The 22,491-nt window shown below is 45.9% G+C and overlaps 1 protein-coding gene and 1 long non-coding RNA gene across 4 annotated transcripts in view; one reads left to right on the forward strand and one right to left on the reverse strand.

The window, feature by feature from the left end:
- The window catches only part of LOC119963074 (cytokine-dependent hematopoietic cell linker), a 177,595-nt gene that overhangs the window by 45,963 nt on the left and 109,141 nt on the right, over positions 1–22,491 (forward strand). For all 3 annotated transcript variants that reach the window (XM_038791642.1, XM_038791643.1, XM_038791644.1), the window contains one exon: positions 19,991–20,034. In XM_038791642.1, the coding sequence (XP_038647570.1) occupies positions 19,991–20,034 (44 nt within the window). The remainder of the gene's footprint in view (positions 1–19,990; positions 20,035–22,491) is intronic.
- On the reverse strand, positions 13,762–22,353 carry LOC119963075. The gene is made up of 2 exons (XR_005460021.1): positions 22,067–22,353; positions 13,762–14,043 (listed from the first exon to the last, which is right to left on the reverse strand). It is a non-coding gene; the product is annotated as an uncharacterized LOC119963075 (long non-coding RNA).

Here is a 22,491-nt window from a genome sequence, read left to right on the forward strand (position 1 = left end):
TCAGTAATTCCCAACCTCTCCCCATTTAAGAATTACTCAGCATTTTTGTTTTTTCTACCAAAATGGATAACTTCACATTTTTCCACATGATATTCCATCTGCCATTTTCTTGGCCACTCACTTTTTCTTTCCAAATCTCCTTCGGAAGGCTTTTGATATGTTCCCACACAGCAAAAAATATTAGAGCACATGGGATTGGGGCTAATATACCCACATGGACTGAGGATTGGTTAATGGACAGAAAACTCTTGCCCCCTCCACACAGCTCACATTCCCACCAAGCATAATGTCATCAACAAACTTGAAAATATTACGGGTGGGATTTACCGGGCAACCCACCGCGTTTTTTGGCGGAGGAGGCGACCCACCAGCGGGATTTTCTGGTCCCGCCGTGATTTCCCATTATCTTTACCCTTTGTTGCCAGGAAACCTGTGCACCGTTGGTGGAACCGGAATGTACTGCCGGCGTGAACAGACAGTAAATTCTGCCCCAGAATTATGGCGCGAATTAATGGAAACATTTTGGCCACAATTGGCGGGTTGTTTCTTGACGGCCGCATCGGTGAGATCGCGGCCCATATTTAATGGGATTTAGTGCCGACAATGAGCCCCCACGAGCTTCTTGCCTTAACTGGCTGTCTCGCCATCTGATTCACTGGACCCGTGCCTCAGCGGCTCGCTGCTAACAAGGGGAAGCTGCTTTTGAACGCTCCCAATTGCTGACTCCCTTGGCTGTTTCTGCCTCTGCCCGAAGTGCATCACCAACTATGTGGTGCCCACCAGATTGTTCCCCACAAGCCTGTCAACTAATGTTATCCACCAAATGTTGTCCGCCAAGGTGTGTGTCTCTGTGCTGGTGGAGGGTGGGGGTGATAGCTGTGACGCAACGATGGTGGCATCCTCAGAGGTCTCCTCCACGGTGTTCTCTTGGGTGGCCGGGGGGGGGGGGGGGGGGGGGGGGGTGGACCAGCCCCATCCGATGGAGGTCTTGCGAGAGAAAGGACATGCGGTCAATAAGATCGAAGGATCATTTAGTCTGACATGCACAACTCACTGGAGACAGATCATCTGGTTGAAAGAGCAATAGATCCTCACCTCAGTGGCGCATGCCAACCTCGCTGTCGGTAATTGCTCTATCCTCGGGACATGTAGCGAGTGTGGACTCTGATTTCCACCAGCCGCTGCCTGTCTGGGCCCGTTCCCGCCCATTATGCGGCAGATTCTCATGCGCGTGCAAAGAAAGGGCATCCATGAGCCTCACGCCTTATGCATCGGTTGCGGGGAGGTGAAGTCTATGGCAGGCGATATGTGAGAGCACGCTGCTGGGGACATGGGTGCATTGTGCTGGTCGATGTGTGCTAGGGCACAGGCACAGTATTATGCTGGGCGGGTGGGTGTGCAGTGAGATGTCAGCCATCAACACATGGGGGGAAATGGGGTGGGTTGGAGGTCAGGGGGCATTGGCGGTCCTACCAGGCAGCATTGGCGGCCCTGTTGCTGGTTCACTAACCCACTTGGGGGAACAGGATGTCCTGTCTCACCTCCACGGCATCCAGCAATCTGTGCAGGTCGGCATTCCCGAAGCAGGGAGCAGGTCTCCCTGGTGGCATGGCTGTCTGCTGTCTGGAGTGTGTTCAGAGGGAGTGCTTTATGTGCTGCTCCTCCTTGTTAGCGGGGAGCTGCCGAGAGCATTCCAAGCAAATCAGCTGGCGGGATGGCTATTTTAGCCAAGAAGCCTATGAGGGATAATTTCTGACCCTGATTGACATTAGATACTGACCGTGGTTTCGCCGGGACGGTTGGCGAGAAGCACCCGGGAAGTTGCGCCCGCTACCGCACTTAGTGCTTCTCCCGTTAGATCGCGCCCCATGTAAAATTCTATCATATTATGGTCCTCAAAGCTTCTTTACAAGATTATTAATTAGCCCTTTCTCATTGAACAATGCTTGTTCTTAAATAGCTCATTCTCTAGTTGGTTCCTCAAAATTCTGTTCTAGAAAATCATCTTGTAAACATTCCAGGGATTCATCGTCCACAGCATTCGTGCTTAATTAGGTTTAACCTAATGTGCAGATCGAAGTTCTCCAAGAGGTTGTGTACACCTCTAATTTCTTGATTCATACCATGCCCTGCATTACCATCACTGTTGGTAACCTCTAAACAACTTGCTACCCGTTGCAGTTTATTAGCTCTCCCCAAATCTAAGAACCTTTCCCACTAATGTACTGACCTCATCATTTATTAACAGTTCCTTTTCTTTTTCATCTATCCTTCCTAAATGTTGAGTAACTTGAGCATTCAGTTCTCAGCTTTGGTCACCCTCCAGCCATATCCCCATAATGCCAATTAGGTCATAGCTGTTTACTTCCACTTGTGCCATCAATTCATCTACCTTGTTGTGAATGCAGTATGCATTCAGATAGAGTGCCTTTAATTCTGTCTTTTTATTATTTCCATGAACTCTGGTTTTATCAGCTGGCATACTCCTAACTCAAACACTCCCTTCCTGCCACACTCAGATTATCAATTCACTTATTGCTACCTTGCATTCTTGCCTTGTTCTCTCTTTAATTTTTTACTTATTTCCTCAAGTCAAATTTCATTATAACTGTTCATAACTATTGATCAGCCTCTATTGCCTAGAAAGAGGGAGATAGTGGTGATTTAATTAGACTGGTGATTCCAAGGCCTAAATTAATTCTCTGGGGTCATGGATTTAAATCCCACCAAGGCAGCCAAGGGAATTTAAATTCACTTAATGAATTTGGAATTGTAAAGTTAGTCTTGCAATGGTGACCATGAAAGTAGAAACCCATCTGGTTAACTAGTGTCCTTTCGGGAAGGAAATTTGCCATCCTTACCCCGGTCGGGCCTACCTGTGACTCCTGACCCACAGCAATGTGGTTGACTCTTAACTGCCCTTTGCAATGGCCTACCAAGCTACTCAGGGATGGGTGTAAAATGCTAGCCTTGTTGGTCACACTCACATCCCATGAAAGAATTTTAAAAAGTGAAGCGTAATCAATTAACACTGCTGAGCCTCATCCCTTCAGATTAGGAATTGTTGCTGTCAAGGTTCAAATTTGTCTTTTTTTATCCCATCTCTTCTTTTTTTTCCCCTATTAACCCAAACTTTCATACCCTCCCTGCATTTCTCTCCTTGAACCTGATTTGACATTGAATTCACCCACTCCAATTCAGCCTCCTCCACAGTCCGTCCACTGTTTATTTCCCACTCCTTTAACCACACTGTTTGTCCCGTTGTTCACCAAGGTCTCAAATGGCTTGGTGCCTTCACGGCACTTTTCTCAACTGGCACTTCCAGCAAACGTTATAGAGAGATAAACTGTGCATGAACATGTCTAACTATGCCGTGAGACGCCCTGCTGCAGCAAAATCTGAGCCGGTGTAATTGGAGTGGTTGTGTTTCCATGTCACTCCATTGGACAGCTCTGTGCCCTTTGCATTATGCACCAAAGCCAATGAGTCGGAAATTATGCAATGCTGATGCTCCATAAAGCTGATCCGCAAAACCAATTTCTGCTGCTGCAATGAAATAAAAATGTTCCCAACATTTCCAATCACACATTCTTATTCAATTACATTATTAAATGCTCTCAACCTATAAAAAGGTTGAAACATAAATTTGTCTTGTGCCTGCCGAGCTCATTCATGACAGCTGAGTCATATTTGTGAAAAAAATATGACCAGAAAGAGAAGCTTTATGATGTGATGTCCTCAATCTTGGGGTTTAACAGCTAGTCAGGGCTGGGTCTGTAACAATAGTTCCCGTTGATCCAATGCTGATTACTTACAAACTGGATTCTCTGCTAAGTGGTCTGTTTGGAAAAATCCTGCTTATTAACATCTGTTTCAAATGAAGTAGTCCCAGGTGGGGCAGTTTACATGAAGCACTAAATTGCGACTGTATTTTATAATGGAGAGTTCTGACTAATGTACTGTATCTGGGTATAGCTTTCACTGAGAGACGAGTTCACAATGAAGTCAGGCCTGAATTGATTTTTATGGACTATATGTATGTGATCCCGAAAGTGCTTTACACCAAAAGGCTTGGAGAAATGCTGTTGTTCACATAATATTTCTAGGATAACTGTTGATATGAGGGTAGAAGACAGGCAGACACTTGAAACTGGAGGCTGATTAAGAGACCTTCCAGCTTCAGATGGGCCAGTGAGCTGCAATAGCTGGTAAGTAACTGAGCTGCATCTCGACGCTCGCAGTGCCGAGCAACACATGGCTATTCAACCCGTTAAGCATTGAATAAGCAACCTGAATGGGGAGCGTGCGGCTGAGGCCGCACACAGCCCGTTTTGTACAGTGGGGAGCTCCGCACACTAAACTCCCCATTGTAGCGAGAGATCGGGACACCATTTTTAAATGGTGTCTCGATCTCCGAGGTCCCCAAAACAATCCCCGACCTCCCCCCAGCCCGAACACACTATGGGAGGCCCCACTGCCCCACCTCCACCCCCCCAACACCCACACCTGGCAACCCTGGCCCAATCGCGGTCACGATAAAATGCCAGCTTGGTACCTTAGCAGTGCCAAGCTGGCACCCTGGCAGTGCCCATGCCAGTTGGCAGTGCCATCTGGGCACCTTGATAGTGTCAGGCTGGCACCCAGGTGGCACTGGAAAGGTGCCAGGCTGACACGTCCAGGGCTGAGGAAAGTGAAATGAGCCAATCAGGATACATGGCCAGGTTAAGAAGTGTATAGGGATAGCCTATGGGAATTTTGCATTCATTACTGTTGCCTTATTTGGTCGTATGTATGTGAAATTTGATGCAATTTGAATGTATCTGTAGAGAAATGTTTTGTCCTTTGTGCACTCTGGCTGTTGAAAATTCAGGAGACTGTGATTGTGTCCTGCTCTCCCAATACAGTGAGTCACCCCAGCTAGCTGGTTAAAATAAACAATAATTGATACCTGTAATCCGTCTCAAATTGTATTCAGCCAAGACTGGCAGAAAAAGAATCAGGATTGTCAACATATGATCAGAGGTGAGGTGGTAAGATGGATACAGAACTGGCTCGGTCACAGAATGCAAAGGGTAGCTGTAGAAGGGCGTTTTTCTGAATGGAAGGTTGTGACTAGTGGTATTCCATAGGGATCTGTGCTGGGGACTCTGGTTTGTGGTGTACATAAACGATTTGGAGGAAAATGTAGCCGGTCTGATTAGTATGTTCCCGGATGACACTAAGGTTGCTGGATTGGCAGATGGTGTTGAGGATTGTCAGAAGATACAGCATGGCATAGATAGGTTGGAGACTTGGGCAGAGAAATGGCAAATTAAGTTTAATCCGGACAAATGTGAGATAACGCATTTTGGTAGGTCAACATAGAGGGGAAATATACCGAAAATGGTAAAACTCTTAGGAATATAGAAAGTTAGAGAGATCTGGGTGTGCAGGTCCACAGATCTTTGAAGGTGGCAACACAACTGGACAAGGTAGTCAAGAAAGCATACGGAATACTTGCCTTCATTGGACGGGGCATCAAGTGTAAAAACTGGCAAATCATGTTACAGTTGTATAGAACCTTGGTAAAGCCACACTTGGAATATTGCGCACAATTCTGGTCGCCACACTATCGGAAGGATTTGGAAGCTTTGGAGAGGGTGCAGAGGAGGTTTACCAGGATGTTGCCTGGTCTGGAGGGTGTTAGATATATGGAGAGGCTGAATAGATTTGGACTGTTTTCATTAGAAAGACGGAGGTTGAGGGGTGACCTGTTAGAGGTCTACAAGATTATGATGGGCATGGATACAGTATATGGGCAGGCACTCTTTCCCAGGATGGAGGGGTCAGTCATCAGGGGGCATAGGTTTAAGATCCGTGGGTCAAAGTTTAGAGGAGATGTGCGAGGCAGGTTTTTTACGCAGAGAGTGTCTGGAAAGTCTTGCCAGGGGAGGTTTTGGAAGCAGATACACTTAGAACTTAGAACAGTACAGCACAGAACAGGCCCTATGGCCCTCGATGTTGTGCCGAGCCATGATCACCCTACTCAAACCCACGTATCCACCCTATACCCGTAACCCAACAACCCCCCCCCCCCTCCCTAACCTTACTTTTTAGGACACTACGGGCAATTTAGCATGGCCAATCCACCTAACCCGCACATCTTTGGACTGTGGGAGGAAACCGGAGCACCCGGAGGAAACCCACGCACACACGGGGAGGATGTGCAGACTCCGCACAGACAGTGACCCAGCCGGGAATCGAACCTGGGACCCTGGAGCTGTGAAGCATTTATGCTAACCACCATGCTACCGTGCTGCCCCTTGCTACCGTGCTGCCCCTAACGGTGTTCAAAAGGCATCTTGACAAACACATGGATAGGATGGGTATAGAGGGATACGGCACAAGGAAGTGCTGAGGGTTTGGCAAAGGTTGGCATCATGGTCGGTGCAGGCTTGGAGGGCCGAAGGGCCTGTTCCTGTGCTATATTGTTCTTTGTTCTTTGTTTTTATGTGGCTTGTAGATGGTGGACAGGTCTTGGGGAGTCAGGAATTTAGTTATTTTTGTGAAGCTGGAGGGTGTTGTGGCTTGGGCTGAGGAAGCCCAAAGACGTCTTGCTGGAGGGAGTATTCCTATATCCCCGGTATCCAATTAGCAAGAGAAGGATATTTTTGAAACTTACATTGGCATTTTCTGTACTTGATTCCTCCCAGCAGAGCCTGCTAGACTTCCCTGGCTTGATGTTAATATTACAATGTAATATCAGTAAGATCATTGGGCCCTAACCTCTGCACCTTAAGTAAGCCCTGCCTACTTTTAGTGGGAGTTTGAATCACCGCCATTACAGGCCAGAAATGCGCGGGTTGGAAATAGGATTTCAATGGTTAAGACACTGGCCGGAATTCTCCGTTTGGGAGATTATGTTTACTTGCTGGAGATGAATGGCCTCTGATTTGTTGCTCATGCTTGGAGCGCAAATCATAGGTGGTTCACTAACCCCTGCTGTACAAATTTGTGTGTGGCAGGAATTGCAAGGGAGTCTGTCACTTTGAGCGGGTCGGCCGATAGCGAGGTCCGGTGACTGGGCCACCCCCCAAAGCAATTCCACCACCTCCCACCATGGGATTTTCTGGGACACCAGAATGTTTAATCCCATTTCCCTTCACGCGTCAGTGGATTTCAAGTAGCCTGCAATGTTTATGAACACCTATCTATGATTGACAGCTCTTGAACCACATCAAAGACAGTTAAATGCTTTCTGCAGAAAAGAGAGGAAGTGAGAGCACTTAACTGTATTTGATGTGGGTCAAGAGCTGTCAATCGTAGCTAGATGTTTCAAAGCAATGCAGTCAGTTTTGTGCCATGAACCTTGATGCTGCTGCCAGCAGGGGACTGGAGCAATGGAACAGGAGGAGTGCCAAATCCATTTTTGGCCAACGCACTGGGAAATCCACTACCGACATCGGGCAGCGGAGAGCAGCCTAATAACTCTTAAGCCACCTTGCCAAGTACGAGCAGATGAGGTTAACATTGAGGCCAAATATTGGCAAGCTATTCAACTATAGAATGCTTTCGAGCCAGCTCAATCCAGTCTCCATGCAAAGTTCATTCAGACACACATTCCATCAGAAATCACTCAGATCACAATCAGGAAGCGTAAGCCCGAGTGATTTTTCCTCTGTTGCCCGAGATACTTTTGCAAGAATATCAGATTTCCCAGCCTTGACCTGATCTTGTAGCGAGAGTAAATATATGGCGAGTCCAGTTCAGTGTTTGGTCAATGATAACCCCTGGATGTTGAAAATGCGATATTCTACAATTGTGATGCTCAATCATTAAAATCAGCTGGACTCAAGGCAGTTTTAGTTCACACTAAACTGACTCCATAGAGTCCTTATGGTCAGAAGAAGGGGACAGGAGTTCAGGGCAGGCGATCCCCAGATTTTCTTTGCCGGAAGATGCTTGAATAAAAAATGTTTGATAAAATTAATGAGCCTTCCACAATATCCAACTCCAGAAACCTTTGAGCTGCCAGGGAAGCAACCACTGCTCCCCTGCTCAAGCCTCACGAGCCAATTACATTATCAGAATCTAATATGCCAATTGAATGAGCACCCACTGGCTTTAGGGTAGGTGTCCTTGCCACCTGAAATTTAAAATTACTATCAGCCAAATCAAGGCGTCTGCATTGCTGAAGTTAACCGCTTTATTAAACTGCTTAGTCCTACCATGTTTCAGAGGGAGTTAGCATTTTCCCATGTCTTTTTGGGCTATGGACAATCTTATGGTGTTTAGAACATTGGGTTATATCAAAAGAGGAAGTTTATTAAATGTGCAGTGTTGAATACTGGATACAGGTCATCTCCTAGAACTTCACTGACTCTCATTAACTAAGAGTTCCTCCAAGTGTTTTTATTCTGAAATTGGTCACTTTTTTTTTAATCCCTTCCAGGAGCGAACATTACTCGTGATTAGGGACTATGGTTTCACTGATGGCATGGAACTTCATGGGACGGATTCTTTTTATATATTTATAACACTTCTGTCGTGAATATCTATTCTCTTCCATTTTGATAAAAAGGGGTTATTTATTTTGTGTGTCTATACCATTGCCAACATTGGCATCTGCATTTTTGTTGAATAATCTGCTCCAGGATTTTAATTTAAACATTCACACTTCTGACGGGATCTGTGGTTCAAATTTTTTCATTCTATTGTGTGAAAAGAGGAAAACCATCGCATATGTTGAACTGTAATTCTAGTTCGCTTTTATAATATAGTGCTTTAATTTCCTAGAATATTTCGCTTTCAGGTATAATTATCTCATTAAAAATATCTTCACATCAGGCACGCTGCACAGAAAATTTAAATGTTAATGGATTCATTTTGATGCGGATTGTTACATGAAATAGCAGTTAGTTTCTTTATCTGAATAAGGACAGAGCGCAGATGTATTTAAATAAAATCTCCATTATATAAATCTCATATAACTTTGAGGAAAAATACTTTTCATAAAATTACAGTTGTTTCACCATTTGGTTGCACCAATAATTTGAATAATGTATTTAAATTGCTATTGCTTTTCCAGTATTAAGCTCAAATCATAGAATCCTACAGTTCAGAAGGAAGCCATTCAGCCCATCGTCCCTGTGTTCGTTCTTTGAAAGATTTACCCATTTAGCCCTACTATCTCGCCCTTTCCCCAACATTTTGCAAAATGTTCCCATTCAGATGTTCAAGTGCCTTGACTGAACGTGCTTTCACAACCCTTTCAGACAATGTTCCTAATTGTTATAACTCATTGCATACACAATAATTTCTTCTCACCTCCCCCTTCCTTCTTTTGCCACCAAACCCTTATCTACTTAATCAAAAGCCTTCATAATTCTGAAGACCTCTATCAAGTCTGCCTTGAACGTACTCTACACCAAGGACAACTATTCCATCTTTTCCAGTTTCTCCAAATAATGGAAGCCCTTCATCCCTTTTATCATTCTAGTAAATCTCCTCTGCACCTTCTACAAGACCTTGGCATCCTTCCTAACTGTGATGTCCAGAATTGCCCACAACACTCCAACCTGACTTGTGGCATATAAATATTCAACATAATCTCTTTTGTTTCATACTCTAGTTAGTGTGGTAGTATGATTAGGGAGATTATGATACCTTAGAACCAAGCTGCCATTGGTGCAGAAGACTCGCTGCTCATTGGCTCAGGCAAGTCATGTGCCTCTCTGCCAATTGGCTGAGGCTAGTCATGTGACTACCCGCCAATTGGCTGAGGGGTTGGTAACTCCGCCTATGAGGCGGGGTATAAGAACCCATACCGGCTGGCAGTCGGCCTTTCTCTGTACGTCTACTGCCAGGCACACATCTAGTGTATTAAAGCCTGTTGTTTGGAACTACTTCACGACTCGAGTCCAATTGATGGTGCATCAGTTAGTTTCCAATTATCAAAGTGGACATTATGCAACTTAATGAATGAAATGCTATTTTCAGCTTCTGCAAGAATGGCTGCTATGAGTTAATTTTCTATGTCTTTATGAGTGACATACTGCATGCTTTTCTGCTTTAAACATTTACAATTTAAAGTTTTTGGTTACTCACCATATTTTTGTTACGTTTATCCAGTTTTCTCCCCTCATATGCTGAGGTGCCCCCTTCTTGAAGGGTTATAATTCCATGGTACGGGTACCTTGACTTAAACAACTATTTTTTATGTGTGACACAAGTATCTAAGGCTGCAATTTTAGTAGAGTGCTTATGAGTCTGATAGCAGGCAATGCATCTGATCAGGTTAGGGATCTACAGGTCTTGCTAACCTTCTATATCTGGCTGGCAGCGGCAATGTAATTTGATGGCAGGAGGCTATAGTTATGGGTGGCACAATAGCACAGTGGTTACCACAGTTGCTTCACAGCTCCAGGGTCCCAGGTTCGATTCCCGGCTTGGGTCACTTTCTGTGTGGAGTTTGCATGTTCTCTCAGTGTTTGCGTGGATTTCCTCCGGGTGCTCTGGTTTCCTCCCACAATCCAAAGATGTGCAGGTTAGATAGATTGACTACGCTAAATTGGCCCTAGGTGGGGTTACGGCGATAGGGTAAAATTGCCCCTTAGTGTCCAAAAGGTGGGGTTACTGGGTTGCGGGGATGGGGTGAAGGTGTGGGCTTAAGTGGGGTGCTTTTTGCAAGGGCCGGTGCAGACTCGATGGGCCGAATGGCCTCCTTTTGCACTGTAAATTCTATGATTTTATGACCTGTGGGAATCGTTCCTTAAAGTCAGTGGGGAGAAAGAATGGTTCCAGATTTCTCATATGTAAGCAGTCTGAAAGGTCTGGCATTCTATTGCAACCTTCTGGAGGGGTAAGGAAGTCAGGGCTGAAGAAGCCTAAAGGCTCCTTGAGGGATCTGAAGAGTGCATTCCCATACCTCCTGGTACCCAAGCTATAAGAAGACATTTCTGAAACTTACTTCGGCATCTTCTTTACTTGACGTCTCAGAGTTCTGCAAGAATTTCCGTGGCTTGATGTTAATATTACATTACAGAGATAATAATGTAATTGGGCCACAACCTTTGCACCTTAAGACCTGTCTGCTTTTAGTGGAAGATTGAATTGCCACTATTAATATTACAATGGCCGGAAATGTGGAGGGTTAGAGTTTCAGCTTTCAAGATTTTAACTCTTCAGCCATCTTGCCCATCGCGAGCAGGTCGGTGGGTTAAAATTAAAGCCAAAGTATTGGCACGTTATTCAAGTATGGAGGGCTTTTGAGTCAAATACAAACCAGTCTCCATGCAAAGTCCACTCAGACACACATTTCAGCAGAAATCAGTCAGATCACAATCAGGCAATGGAAGCCTTGAGTGATTTTCCCCACTGTTGCCCAGGGTGCTTTTGCAGCCATTATCAGTAATTAATTAACACAACACAAATACAACGGCTCAGGTTGACTTTGGCTAATAGTGTGAGAGACATACATAACACAAGAAATGTATAACAGACGGAAGAACTTCTATTGTCCATTTTACATTATTGGTCAAAGTCAAAACCGCTCCTCCCTTTTGCCCAAGGACTTGGATCAGCACTGGGTAGTGCATTACCAGGAGAGGCTCTCATTTCACTTTAGTTTAATTGCATTCTGCAGTATAAGTGCACTGTTGCAGAGTATCTATGTTGAGCAATGAATAATTCTGCTGGCAGTTTCATTTTATAATCAGTAATTGTCAAGTGTGAGGTCCTGACACAGTGCCATTAAATAGATACTCTAGCAGAGCCAAACTCCATGATTACATGTTCCCTTTCGGATATAATGGAATTTCTACTGTCTTACTGATTAAAGCTGAGAGGATTGCACTTACAATATTGTTATTGCTTACATCACTTCCTGCAGCAAGCTGCCAGTCTAATCTTCTCATTCTCTTCAATAAATGTTTTTCACGCTTCACCTGAAAGCTCACTCATTTATTCTCAATCTCTCGCCTAATTTTTTAGAATCCCAAATTATCAGCTGTTCATTCATTTGTCTGATGAGAGAGGATTGATCACAGCTCCCTCTAAGTGATCTTAACACAATCTAATATAAAAAGCTTTTATTAAGTGACCCAGAAAATAGAATATATTTAATCTTTACGGTATCTCTGAAGAAAATTACATTGTGCTGGATCTTGTTGACATTTAGAAGGCACGCGCATTCACAGCAATATGAATTGGTTTCATTAGTGCAACATTGCTAGGATGTAAAATTTATCTGAAGCAAATTTAGGAAAATGGGACAGGATTTTCTACTGAATCTGGAAGTCTCTGGAGGCCTTTGAAGATGGCAGGCGCCCTGCTCCCTTTCTGGCAGATACCATTTTCACCAACAGGGATAAGTGGGCAGTCAGTGAATCACACTGGCATGAAACAGAAATCTGCTGGCCCATTTGAAAATAGATGTGAGTTTAAACAGAAATGTTTTCTGCTTGAAGTGCCTTTCCCTGTAGTATGGAAGTCACAACATTATGGTGGAAGTGTAAACACCTATTAAAGCCTCTAAAGGTCCCATGTGCAGAGCTCCATGTAGCAACATTTTAGACACATTAAGCAGACTTTAGAGATACAGGTTGGTGGCAGACCAGAAAGAAGGGTGAGGTGAGGATGGTTATGGGCCAGGGTTTAGAGAACCCCAAAGTGTAGCATGGAGCTCACCTGACCCACAACCTTTAATAGATTGTGGTATGGGGAACACACGGCCCACTCTACAGGTGTGGTGCAGCAGAAATGGAAAAGTATTTTTGAAAGCAAAACAATGTTTATTCTATGAACTCAAGTTAACCTTTTTAAAACATACAGTGAACACCTTAGCAACCATCAATTCAAATACAACCCCAAAGAATACAGCACTAAGTAATCCTTAATAACTTCCCAAACAACATCCAGAAGACAAAAAAAACATCTTTTAGCAGAAGCACATTAGGTTTACATTCACTACTGAGAACATTTATAATTCTGAATTCACCAAATGATCAAGAGATAGTATTTTAATGGCAGAGAGATCAACAGTATACCTGCTATGTCTGGCTTCAGTTCCAACCTGAAAACGAAACTAAAACACACCCTGCAGCATACATCCTAAAACAAAAGTAAAAAGCTTACAGACAGCCCAGCTCCACCCAGACTCTGACATCACTGATAAACATCAATTTCTTAAAGGTACATTTCGTAAACACCCATTTCTTAAAGGTACTCTCACGTGACAGGGTGGATTTGTGAAAGAGGAAGAACAGATGTGTGTGGCCACATAGAATTGTTCCTTGCTTCAGGCAACCAAGTGGCAGACAGACCAGACTGCCAGCATCGCTAGGTGAAGATTGTGCTGTGAAGGAAGGAAGCCAAATGGGTGAGGCTTCTCCATCACATATGGACGATAGAGGAAGGGCAGCCAAGCAATGCGCAGTTAGAGCCTGAGCATCTAGACAATACCAAAAAGAGTAGCAGGAAGGTGATATTACCCTGAGAAAAAGGGATACCATCTCCAAAGTCCTTTATTCAACATAACTGAGAGGCAATGCAGGCAAAGAGAAATGGTTAGATACATCTGTGCTCTGGTGGAGGAAGATCTTGCACCACAATCAACAGATCATCATGGCCTGCCTGTTCACATCAAGGTTCCCATGCTGTCAATTTCTATGCAGCATTTCTTTCCAGGGGTCTGCCACAGACCACAGCAGCATCTCTACATCAGACACTCACCTCCATCAGTGATGCACTTTTTTCCCACGTGGGGGTTCACATCAATTTCCCAACAGATATGGCATCAGAGATGCAGAGGGCACCAGGCATTGTCTCCATAACCAGCTTGCCACAAGTTCAAGGAGTGAATGGTTGTATTCACGTTGCTTTATGGGCACCATTGTAACAGCTGGAGACATTCATGAACAGGGAATCATTCTGTGCGGGATGTGTGCAACCACACTATGGCCTTCCTGCACATATGTGTATGTTTCTCTGGTAGCTTCCATAAATAATTATTCTGTGCAGTCACGCCGACCACAACTTATCCAGCCCCAGGGCCGTGGTTGGTTTCTGGAAGGCAAAAGATAACCGTTAAGGAGGTGGCTGCTTACTCCCTTGAGGTGACTGGGCCCGAAAACCAGTACAAGAACAATCATTTGCAGGTGAGGAGCATCATCAAGCAGACTATGGTTCTGTTAAAGATGTAGTTCAGATGCTATGGCCACTTGGAAGGAGCACTCAGTGCTCGTCTGCAGGGGTGTGGAGGTTATTGATTGTTTTTTGCATGCTCCAAAGTATGGTGCAGAAGAGGAGCCTTCACACTGCCACAATTACTGCCTATGAATACCTCAATTTGTTGGTATTGGAAATGGTAACCAGTTCAGTACTCCCTCAGGCTACTACCTGGAAGTGGCACAATAGCCTCAAATTAACCCACCCACAATGGGTGGGAGAATATTAAAATGGAGTTTGAATTTTTTTAAAGGGGATTATGGCCCCTGTCCACCATGTACATGCTCTTTGTCTGTTCTATTGGACAGGTTTTACAGTATTACGGATACATGTAACACCTAATCAATGAATTAAACATAGGAACTTGGGAGTCTGACTTAAATTTAAGTTGTTGCGAGGATTTCCCAGGGCTTGGGACAACTAGCAGTGAAAGGGAGCGGGGAACTGCCAGCTAAAAAATTTAAGGACCTTTTACAGCACTGCTTGTGGGACGGAGGGCAGGACTACTTTCTCCAAGCTGTTATCTACCTGTGGCTGCTGTCATTTATTGGAAGTTCCTCATACCATTTTGGATTATATCGCATTGGCGGCATTATGGTCAGAATCAGCATTTGCCTCCCATGTATTAATATTGACGTTAATATTGCTGACCTTCACAGAGATTTTGAGATTGTCTTTGAAATGTTTCCTTTGACTCCCATGTGAAGAGGCTCCCTGGCATAGCTCAGAATATTTTGGCAATGTTGAGTCTCATTGCCTGATGAGATGTCATCACCATGTCAAAGCCCAAGAACAGTACCAATGCTGTCTTAGATGGATCTTGTGAATCAAGTGGGGGACAAAAGAACAAACATGAGTATCCTCCAAAATGCAGACATGCTAAGCTTAGAGGCCATAATAACCCCACATCAGCTGAGAGGGACCAGTTTTGAATGGCATTTGCAATAAAATGATTGATTCTGTTTCAATTGCTATGAGTGCAAAGATTATGGGCGGGATTCTCCGACCCCCTGCCGGGTTAGAGAATCGCTTGGAGGGGGGGGGGGGGGGGGGGGGGGGGGCATGAATCCCGCCCCCACCGGCTGCCGAATTCTGCAGTGCTGGGGATTTGGCGGGGCCGCGAATTGTGCTGCACCAGTCGGGGGCCGTTGCAGCGGTGCCCCCCCCCCCCGGTGATTCTCCGGCTCGCAATGAACTGAGTGACTGCCCGTTTTAGGCCGGTCCCGGGATCCTCAGACGGGGTGCAGGGGAGGATCTGGCCCAGGGAGGTGCCCCCACGGTGGCCTGGCACGCGATCGGGGCCCACCGATCCACGGGCGGGCCTCTGCGGTGGGGGCACTCTCTTCCTCCGCGCGGCTGCTGTGGTCCTCCACGATGGCCGACGCGGGGATGAACCCCCCCCCTGCACATGTGCTAGGATGGCGGCTCCCGTGCATGCTGCAATTCACGCCGGTCAGCAGAGGCCCTTCGGGCCGGTTGGCGTGGCACCAGGCCCCTTCGGCGCCGGCCGGTGGGGCACAAACCACTCCGGCGCCGGCCTAGCCCCTGAAGATGCGGAGGATTCCGCACCTTCGGGGTGGTCCGATGCCGGAGTGGTTCACGCCACTCCTTCGTGCCGGAGTTGCCATCCCCGCCGGTTTTCGCAGAATCCCGCCCTATAGCTATTTGAGAGTTATCAAAAGCTGTAACATGGTCATAAATAATTAATCTAAATGTTATTGCTCAATGATGTAAGGCCAGAAAAGATTTGTTTTTAAATATGAAAGGGATTTTTGAACCTCCACTGCTTAAGCCAAGGTGGTGTCAGGTTTGAAGGTGAGTCGTTCTATGAGATTGGAATTTGCACGTTGCATTACTACTCTTTCCAGTTCAACAGCAACAACAGCACCTTTAATGTAATAAAACTTCCCAATGTGCTTCACAGCAGCATTATAAATCAAAATATGACACAGAGCCACATCAGGAGGATGACTGACTAAATGTTTGGTCAAAGGGGTAGATTTAAGGAGTGTCTTAAAGAAAGGAACTGAGGTAGTGAGGGTGACAAGTGAAAGGTGGGATTTCCTAAGCTGAGGGCCTACGCAGCTGAAGGCAGAGTCCGTGGTGGAGCAATTAAAATCAGAGATGCTCAGGAGGCCAGAATTAGGGAAGTGTAGATATCTTGGGCTTGTGTGACTTTGATAAGAGCCTAACTGTGGGCAGAATCCTGTTTGGAGGGATCCAAATGTGGAGCATGAATTCCAGAGGCTCCAAAACGTTGAGAACATTGGAAAGGAAAAAAGGGTTGGTGATGAGACAGGAGTTTGCAAGGACTGAGGCTAAGGCTTCTACTTTACGTTTCTCTTCTGATTTCAGAAATGTAATACGGTTTTAAAATAATGCGACTTAATTTGAGTTAATTTTATATTTTAATTTTATCATTGCTTCTGTCTTTACCAAGTGTTATAGTACTATCTCAGTTTCTGCTGTTATATCATGAACCAACAAGCATTTTAGATTTAACAAGATAGATGTACAGTGCTATGGATAAAAGAGACATTTGCAGTCAGTGAATGGATTACATCACAACCCATCCATTTGGAATGGCAAAAAAAGATAAAACCAATGATTCCAATAATAAGTATTTAAATAATATATTAGAATTCAGCTACTGTTAAGGAGATTGCTAATATGAGCAATTTTTTTCAGCAAATCCTATTTTGTTTCGAACTTATTGAATTCTAATGTAGCAATTCTCATTATAACACAGATTTAGCCATCGATAAGGAGCTTTACCTGCCATACTTAGTTTCATACAGCAAGTTCATATTGTGTAACCATTGTGGGAAGAAGTTTTATAGCCAGGAGGAAACATCATCTAATAATTGTAATTAAATAGGTTATTTACAATAATTGTAATTAAATCGAAATATGCATAAGTAAATGTAACACAATTGGAAGATTGTTCTTGCAAGCTCAATTAACTTTTATGTGGAGGCACAAACAAATTAGTTGCGTATATCCAGCAACATTATACACTGACCCAGGGGCGGGAATTTGCACCCGACACCCCACTCCTCCCCCCCCCCCCCCCCCCCCCCTCTCCCAGCGGTGTGTTTTTCACTGTCGATGTGTTTTCCCATTGTTCACATCCTCCAGCACGTGCGAGGGGCACAGTGGGAATCACTATTGCTTCACAGCGCCAGGGTCCCAGGTTCGATTCCCGGTTAGGGTCACTGTGTGGAGTCTGTACGTTCTCCGTGTGTCTGCATGGGTTTCCTGCAGGTGCTCCGGTTTCCTCCCACAAGTCCACTAGCAGGGGGCATTAGCAGGTAGTGAATTGGTGCCAGGTCGGTAGATTTGAGGTGTCCCCCTTGACACAGGGGTGGCCTGCCATTGTCGCAGTCTGTCTTTTAAACGCACCCCTTTAGTGCTACAGGCTCCTGGTTGCTCACACTGTTCAGTGCTGCTGTGTCCTTTAGATGCTCAGAAGGCCTCTGGTCATCTGAGAGCCCACCCCAGTCACCCTGCTGGACACCCTCACACCCCAGCTGTATCATCAAGGGCCAAACTCAATCAGGAGTGTACCGGGTGTTGGCACTCCTCAGAAGCGCTGCCTATTGCAGAGAAAGCAACAAATCAGCAGAGCTCACCCCAACCAGCGGACACCAGCATTGGAGCCTTTGGAACCCTCCCTGGTTCTCTGCTCCTCTCAGGATAGCAGCTTCACCAGTGACCCCCCCCCCCCATCCCATCGGATCACCAGCTGTCTCCTCCTGGTGAGACTAGCACGCTGACTGCTTCTGCCACCACTCCCAAGGCAGTGTTCAGGAGTGCAGGTTTGAGTTTGAGGCTCAGCCAGGGGAAGGGAGTGTCCCTCCACTCCTCGCTGACATGGACCTGTGGGCCTACCTTGGACTCCCAACCATTGGGGACAGGTCTTCTCTGGGACATCTGGTTGGTTGTAGTGAGTGTGTGATAAATGGAGCACTTAAAAACAGCTTCAGTTACCAGGCTCTCTGGCGCTAACTCAGGCCCCAGTGGTTAGAACGCCTGCTGGGCTGGGAATTGCTCGTAATTTACACCATCAGAGTGCTAGCCTATTAGCATGTCCTGAATTACTCCACGAATAGCCGCCCCAATGGGGATGTGAATTGCACACAATTCAGTCCTGGCGTCAACATTTAGGGCGTGATCTACCTGCATTGCACTCGAAAAACAGCACAGCGCTGCCAGTAGATGCCAAATCTAGTGAGACCGAATGCAATCTGATGAGACATCACGATGTGAATCCTGCCCATTGTGGCCGGGATCACTTTCTGACAAATCTGCATATTAGACAGCTAGTTTCCCTTCAAACGCATTCCCGAGATTTAACCAAGGCATGATCTAACCCCCTCACCTTGGAGACCTTATGCGAGTACCATTCAGGGCTGATCCCCACAAATGTGGGGCTCTCCCAGGGAATCAGAGGCCCCCAGATGCTTGCCCTCTGGAAAGTGTGGTACCCTGGCACTACCACCTGTGTGCCAGCCTGGCACTGCCAAGGTGCCCAGATGGCATTTTGCATGTGACAGGGATTGGGTGTAGGCGTGCCCTGCATGGGTGCGGTAGGAGCCAAGGACCTCCTTAAAGGTGAGTTGGGGCTTGGGGGTCGTGTCGGGGGAGTCGAGAAATTGGGACGCCATTTAAAAATGGCATCACGATCTCTCCCTGCACTGAGAAGTTCCGCTGAGCAGAGCTCCTCAGTACAGAAAACGGGACTAAGTGCGGCCTTGGCCACGCATTCCTCACTGAGGCCCCCGATCTACCTGAATGGCCGTTCGATAGCTCCGAGCGTAGGGAAACAATTGGCTAATCGCACGCTAATTGCACACTGTTCCCATTTGGGTAAATCGTGTCCTTAGTCTCCCAAAGAGAGAATCTCACCCCTTGTCACGCAACCAATCAAACATTATGGGCTGGGTTTTATGCGCCCTGCACCAACCAATCAAACATTATGGGCTGGGTTTTATGCGCCCTGCACCAACCAATCAAACATTATGGGCTGGGTTTTATGCGCCCTGCACCAACCAATCAAACATTATGGGCTGGGTTTTATGCGCCCTACCTCCTACCCGCAATCCTCACCCTTCCACCAGACATGTTTCACAGGGACACACATAAAACATGACAGGTGGCTAGCCGTCAATAGGAATAAAATAAATGTAGCTTAGATTCCTGGCAGTGAACTGACAGCATTATGGTACATAGAACATAGAACAGTACAGCACAGAACAGGCCCTTCGGCCCCCGATGTTGTGCCGAGCAATGACCACCCCACTCAAACCCACGTATCCACCCTATACCCGTAACCCAACAATCCCCCCCCACAACCTTACTTTTTAGGACACTACGGGCAATTTAGCATGGCCAATCCACCTAACCCGCAGATCTTTGGACTGTGGGAGGAAACCGGAGCACCCGGAGGAAACCCACGCACACAGGGGGAGGACGTGCAGACTCCACACAGACAGTGACCCAGCCGGGAACTGAACCTGGGACCCTGGAGCTGTGAAGCATTTATGCTAACCACCATGCTACCCTGCTGCCCTGTGCCCTGTGGTACATGTGCTACTGAGCAGAATATGAGAAGCCGTGCTGCAATAATGTAATTCCCAAAGCATATTCTATCACAAAATGTATGACAGGATAGAACAAGTTACTTTTGTAGTTGATGATAGAGTTGTTCACTAAGTATTATAATAATTGCTAATCAAATCATTCAACATGACTGTTCTTTTTGACCATCTTTTTCACTTTCTAGAGCCAATAGCAAGTAAGAACTACAAATGGACATCCAAAACATTTGTAAGTATCATTAATTTCAATTTGAAACCAATAACTGTGCAGCTCGGTTATCAAGTAATAGTTTTTGATGTAATTATCTCTTACTACCAATCATATGGGAAGTGATTAGTCCTAAATGAATACAAATATCAACCACACGGACTTCCGGTGGCGGCCATGGAGTGAGTGGATGCACACAGGGCGGCTAGAGCTCTAAGGCGTTGGTTTTGGCTCTTTTCACCCATGTGTTGGGTAGATTCGCCAGAAAAGTGAAGCGGAAAGGATAAGGGAAGAAGTTCTCCCCTGGATGGGCAAGTTTGCTGGCTATCAGACCTGGCAGAAGACGGTGCGAGACCTATACATGTTATGCCAGGATGCTTGCATAAAGTTATAGTCAATATGGCACTCAAATTCTGGTGAAATAATTCACAATGCCAAAACACCAACACTTCTTATTGATATTGACACGGTTGAAACAGTTCACTAACCGTTTAATAATAAAAATCTTTATTAGTGTCACAAGTAGGCTTTCACTGCAATGAAGTTACTGTGAAAATCCCAGTTACACCAGCTAGACCCAGGTTTTATTTCTGTACTTGTCTCATTATCGGCACTTGTCTTTGTATTATCTTTTAATCACCCTACCCCTCCACACTATCACAGCCCCACCCTTTTATTATTTCCCTGTTACACCAGCACCCAGGCACACCTTCCACCCACCTATGTTTTCTTGGGCTCCACACTTGTTTAAAAACTGTTCATCTCTATTTTCTTCCAGTTGACATTGACCGAAAACATTTATTATGTTTCGTTTTCCACAGGTGCTGCCCAACTACCTAGGGCTCGATTTTCCGCTCCCCAGGCCGGGTGGGAGAATCGCGGGAGGGCCGCACTGGCACCCCCCGCGATTCTCCCACCCCCCCCCCCAAAATGGCGTGTCGCGTTTTGCCCGGATGGGCCGAGCGGCCTGACGTTTCCGATCTGTTCACGACGGCGGCAACCACACCTGGTCGCTGCCGGCGTGAACATCGCGTGAAAGGTAAGTTTGGGGCCTGTGGGGGGCAGATAGGGGATTGAGCACCACGGCCGTGCTCGGGAGGGGACTGGCCCGTGATCGGTGCCCACCGATCGTCGGGCCGGCGTCTCCAAGAGACGCACACTTTCCCCTCCGCCACCCCGCAAGATCAAGCCGCCACGTCTTGCGGGGCAGCGGATGGGGAAGACGGCAACCGCGCATGCGCGGCTGACGTCACTTAGGCGCTGCCGGCCGCGTCATTCTCGGCGCACCGCCTTGACGCCAGCGTCAAGGACCGGTGGCCGTGTTCCCCGCAACGCCACTCCTAGCCCCCCCCCCCCCCCCCCCGGGGGTGGGGGGGGGGGGTGGGGGGGGAATTGGGGGCGAGGAGCGGCCTCCGATGCCGGCGTCAGCCGTTGTGGAGAATTTTGCCCCTAGTGTTTCCAGTGTTATTAAGTTTTGAAGCAGTTCTTAGGCTAAACAAGTGCCTGCCAACTTTTTAAAACTATCTCTTTCAGGTGGTCCAACTCTATTTGGCAGAATGTAACTCGTATTCCCGAGTTATGTTGCATTATGTGCATTGATACAAAGCCAAAACTATTTTGCATCAACATAATTGTGTTGAATGACTGACCTAGAAAAGATCACACTTCAGATCATTTTCTAACAAATTAGAATTCATTTTGATCAGAGAGAATCAAGAGCAGTGTAGCCCTGCACATTGACCTTCATGCCTCAGCATCCAGCTTCCATCAAGCGAGACTTTGCAATGGGAGAGGAGTTCAGAGAAATATACCTTCTCAATTAACACATAATCTTAGAGCTAACAAAAAAAAATACTTTATATAAGCAATTGTATCCAAAAGAAATGTCATGAATTGTTATATTTGCTTAGGCTCAGTCTCCCCAAGTGTTTCCATTATATTTTCAGTCAATAGTCCAGCATAATCTTCAGCAGTTAATCACACAGGGCTCAGTGAGAGCCTCTCTGATCACATGCTTTTCTTGTCGGCTTAGATGTTTGAATGGATTGCTTACCTGCCGAAATCCAGGATGAATTGGCACCATTGTCTATTTTTCTGAAGTGAATTAAGTCCCCGCGTTCCATTGCAGCATCCTATTAAAGCTGCAAAACCTAGCATCAATGATTTACTTCCTTTTTTCCACCAGTAATTGAAATGTTTAGTTTGGAACTCAGGTGGCCCTGTTTTGGGGAAGAGGTGACAGTATCTATTTGACCTCTAAATAATAAACTCCTTCAATATTACACGATTATTTTACACTTCTTTCTCTATTCTTTACTCTCCCTCTGACTGTGTATCTAATCCTCTTTCATCTCCAGTTCTAATCTTCCACTACCCCGCCTGCCACTGATTCTCTCATCTCCAATTAGAAAACCCCTGATGACACACATCCATATTTTTAGCTTTCAGTAAGTCTGTGTGGTGCACTGGTTAGCACTT

The sequence above is a fragment of the Scyliorhinus canicula genome, chromosome 3 (assembly GCF_902713615.1).
Source record: "Scyliorhinus canicula chromosome 3, sScyCan1.1, whole genome shotgun sequence".
Lineage (NCBI taxonomy): Eukaryota > Metazoa > Chordata > Chondrichthyes > Carcharhiniformes > Scyliorhinidae > Scyliorhinus > Scyliorhinus canicula.